At 36.4% G+C, this 3,699-nt stretch overlaps 1 protein-coding gene across 1 annotated transcript; it reads right to left on the minus strand.

Annotated features, from left to right (window-relative positions):
- Nucleotides 1-1,257: 1,257 nt before the first annotated feature.
- LOC145799884 (G-type lectin S-receptor-like serine/threonine-protein kinase At1g61480) lies at nucleotides 1,258-3,327 on the minus strand. The gene is made up of 6 exons (XM_082889525.1): nucleotides 3,063-3,327; nucleotides 2,419-2,925; nucleotides 2,179-2,292; nucleotides 1,910-2,064; nucleotides 1,624-1,834; nucleotides 1,258-1,499 (listed from the first exon to the last, which is right to left on the minus strand). Exons 1-6 carry the CDS (start codon nucleotides 3,325-3,327, stop codon nucleotides 1,258-1,260), a joined length of 1,494 nt encoding a protein of 497 aa, XP_082745651.1.
- Between the last annotated feature and the right edge of the window lie 372 nt (nucleotides 3,328-3,699).

Here is a 3,699-nt window from a genome sequence, read left to right on the forward strand (position 1 = left end):
GTAAAGTGAAAGTTACTAATTATTATAATTATAGTATGAATATTGTGGTCATGAACCATTTGATTCTATGCCACTTGCCTTGTTGTCATACCTAACTATCCATTTGCTTCAAGAATTCCAAAGTCAAGTACACTATAACACCAAATAACCAAAACAGAAACTCAACTATGTTACATAGTTATATTATTATACTTGCTATATTTGCTGTTGTCATTATACAAATATATCAAAATATGTTGTGCGACATATATATAATTTGTTAATTGGTTATCGCCCCTCAATAATTGATAGAGATGCCTTACTACCGGAAGATATTTTATTGCATTGTGACCGAAGATCGACATCTGACAAGCTTTGAATAGTGAATGTAGGTTGTTTTGGATGTGGAAGATCTATTTCATTACTTAGCATGAGAACCACAACAGACATTGTTGGCCTATCCGCAGCGTGGTCCTGAACACAAAGAAGGCCAATATGTATGCATCTCATTACTTCAGACTAGGAACATGAATCAATCACTACCTCATCTACTAAGTCTGATGCCCGGCTTTCATTGCACAATTTCCATGCCTAGAATAGTTCCACATGTCCATATATGAATTAGTCGAACCACATATAATGGTGGTGACTAACAATATATGAAAGCATGTAAAGGTGAAAGTAGTGCACTTACATAACCAAGGAGGTTCAAATATTTTTCACGATAATGGAAACACGTATTCCTCGTGCCACTGACCATCTCTAGTAGCAAAACACCAAAGCTATAGACATCCGATTTCTCTGAAAATAGCCCTCCCATTGCATACTCGGGAGACATGTATCCGCTCCATTTGATTAGAAATTATTACATTTATGCTTACCCAAAATTTTGGGACATCCAGTCAATAAATATAATATGACTATTCTAAAAACAATTAAAGATTAAAAAACAAAGGAGACAAACTTATTTATTAAATCACTTATATTTCCTCAATATAGATTCAGTCATTTCACTAAATGATAAACAAAAATAAAATTTATGTACCGAAATGAAAACTACTTAGCCTCATTTGTAACTCTAGTCTCCATCCTAATCAAAGATAAATTTTAAGCTTATTTTTAAAGTGGTGAGCCTGTTATGATCCTTACTAGTGGCTATTTCCATTATACTTTTATTTGTTTTCAAACATAAAATGTTCCATATCAATACATAATTGCATTAGTAGAGAAAATTGTCTGCAAAAGTGAGCAAAATCTATTGAAGGAAAGAAAGGATCCTTACAATGTTCCCACCACTCTTTGCGTATTTGCCAGTTCTTGTGTCACTTGGAAAGTTCGCGCTAACCCAAAGTCTGAAATTTTTGAATTCATGTCATCATCTAAGAGAATATTGCTAGCCTTCAAATCTCTGTGAATAACCCTTAAACAAGAATCCCGATGGAGATAAAGAAGCCCTCTAGCAATACCCTGAATAATGTGGAAGCGTTTAGCCCAATCAAGCTTCACTATTTTCGTTGCATCTAAAGCATGAACAAGAAGAAAACAAGTTTGAAAATTTCTTTCCTGAGTGCTAGACATAGTTATAGTAACAATATGGAATGCTATGAACAATTTACAGGAGGAAAGATGAGACTATAAACCAACCAAAGAGAAAAGTGTCCAAGCTTTTGTTTGTCATGTACTCATAAACCAATAGCTTCTTTTCCCCTTCAATGCAGGAACCCAAGAGCCTAACAAGATTCTTGTGTTGCAGTTTGGATATCAATATGATCTCATTCTTAAACTCTTCCACGCCTTGTCCAGAATGCCTCGAAAGTCTTTTCACTGCCACTAGCTGCCCATCTTCTAACTTTCCCTGTAGTCCCCCATTTCTATTAGTTAGTACATCGGATAAATGTCTACTAATTCATATATTTAACAACATAATTACCTTATAAACAGGTCCAAATCCTCCTTCCCCAAGTTTGTTTGTTGTGCTGAAGTTATCGGTAGCGGCTAATATTTTATCAAAGCCAATAATTGGTAGCTCTAAAGTGTCCATTGAATCAGCCATTTCAAAGTCCTTTCTCCTGTTTTCTTTGTTTACTGATGTACAAAAATTGAACCACAGAACTGAAAAGTATTTAGATTTCTCAAATTTGAAATATGTTAATAATAATCATAGTTGCTTGTTAGAATTCAATTATGTAGCTTTCTTACCTCTTTGATTTGCTCTCCACCTGTGCAAACTATACATGAAGGCACCCAAGAGGACAACCCCAGAAATTGTTGTAAAGCTGATGATGAATTTTTCATTATTTTTCTTATCTTTTGCTGAAAAAAAAAAAACAAACAAACAAACAAAACAAAAGAAAAAAAAAAGACAATGAAAAACAAATTACAAAGTAAAAATGATATTGCTAATCCTAAGATATTAAGGCTCAAATAAATTAACTCTACCCAGCTCTGAATACGAAAGGCGAAGGTAGAGGTCGTTCCCGGCAAGTGAAAACTGCTGAACATCCATGAGCCCTCCAGTCCAAACCACACAATCAATTCCAGTCACATATGCATATGCCACACAAGAACAGTTACTCAAGCACCATTGTTGGCAACCTGAGGAATCCTCGCTGTACAAATATTCAAAATGATCTGGCAGCTTCATACTTCTCAACTTCCAAAATCCATCATTTTGAGCCTTTCCTGATGATGCTAAGTTGCTAGTGTTCTTTTGGCATAACAAATCAGTTTTCCTCACACAACCACCTCCCCAATTTCCTTTCTGCCAATCCTCAATTGAGTTTGGTACAAACCCTTTCAAGCACTCATAATTTGGAGACTTATTCTTATTGCAAACCCCAAAAGGTCCACAAACCCCATAAATATCACATCTATTGACCGGAACCATCCAAGAAACATACGGGTTCTTGACTTGTTCATCCATAAACATTCTCTTCAAAGTTCCATCTGGTGTTATGAATATAAAGTGGACATAAGACGTGTTGTAAACGTGCCATGCCATATACACACTTCCCTGCTGATTATCGTGTATAAGGTTAAATCCATCGCCGTAGGCATTCTCAATGTCCAGTACCCCTATAAACTTCGACCCATCCCATGGACCGCTTCTCCAGTGTGGCTTGGAACCATTCCAAATGAAAACTGCGGTGGTGTGTCCATTGAAAACCCGCAAACAAACTTTCTAGGAGATAGGTCATCTTCGGTCAACCAGGAAGACATGAAGCGTTTCTCTCCTATTTTGGAGTTCATTCCTAGCATCATTCCCGGTAAAAAAGTGTCATAAGGATAGTTAAAACTCTCCCACAAGATCAATCCCGAGACACTATCTTTAAGAGTAAGGTCTCCCATATCTTTAAGAGTAAGGTCTCCTCTAGATGTTGATTTGTGATTATGTATCAATTTTAAGCAATAAAACAATCCCAATCAAACAATCAAGACAAATCGACACAACGATTTTACGTGGAAAAACCACAATTGGACACCTCCAATTGTGATAAAAAAAACCACGGGCAACAACCACAAAAACAATCCAATAAGAAGATTTAAAGGAATTACACAGGTATACTCTCAATTACCTAGCGAATCCACGCCTAATTGAACCAACCTCTATGTGCCTCTTCCAACCCCGTCTTCACCTCATAATTGTCTTTTCAATGAGCCACTCCAGAATCCACCGAAGCTTCAGGCTCGAATTCTTCAGAATCCACCGAAGAACAACTC

Source organism: Camellia sinensis, chromosome 9 (assembly GCF_055761805.1).
Source record: "Camellia sinensis isolate YWXY chromosome 9, ASM5576180v1, whole genome shotgun sequence".
In the NCBI taxonomy this organism is placed as follows: Eukaryota; Viridiplantae; Streptophyta; class Magnoliopsida; order Ericales; family Theaceae; genus Camellia; species Camellia sinensis.

Bases quoted from the DNA above. Each gene is read 5' to 3' on its own strand.
- LOC145799884 (XM_082889525.1), bottom strand. From the start codon at position 3,327: ATGGGAGACCTTACTCTTAAAGATAGTGTCTCGGGATTGATCTTGTGG. The intron at 2,293-2,418 runs GTAGAGTTAATT...TTTTTTTTTCAG, and splicing joins CCTTTCGTATTCAGAGCTGG to CAAAAGATAAGAAAAATAAT. The intron at 2,065-2,178 runs GTAAGAAAGCTA...TTTGTACATCAG, and splicing joins GTGGAGAGCAAATCAAAGAG to TAAACAAAGAAAACAGGAGA.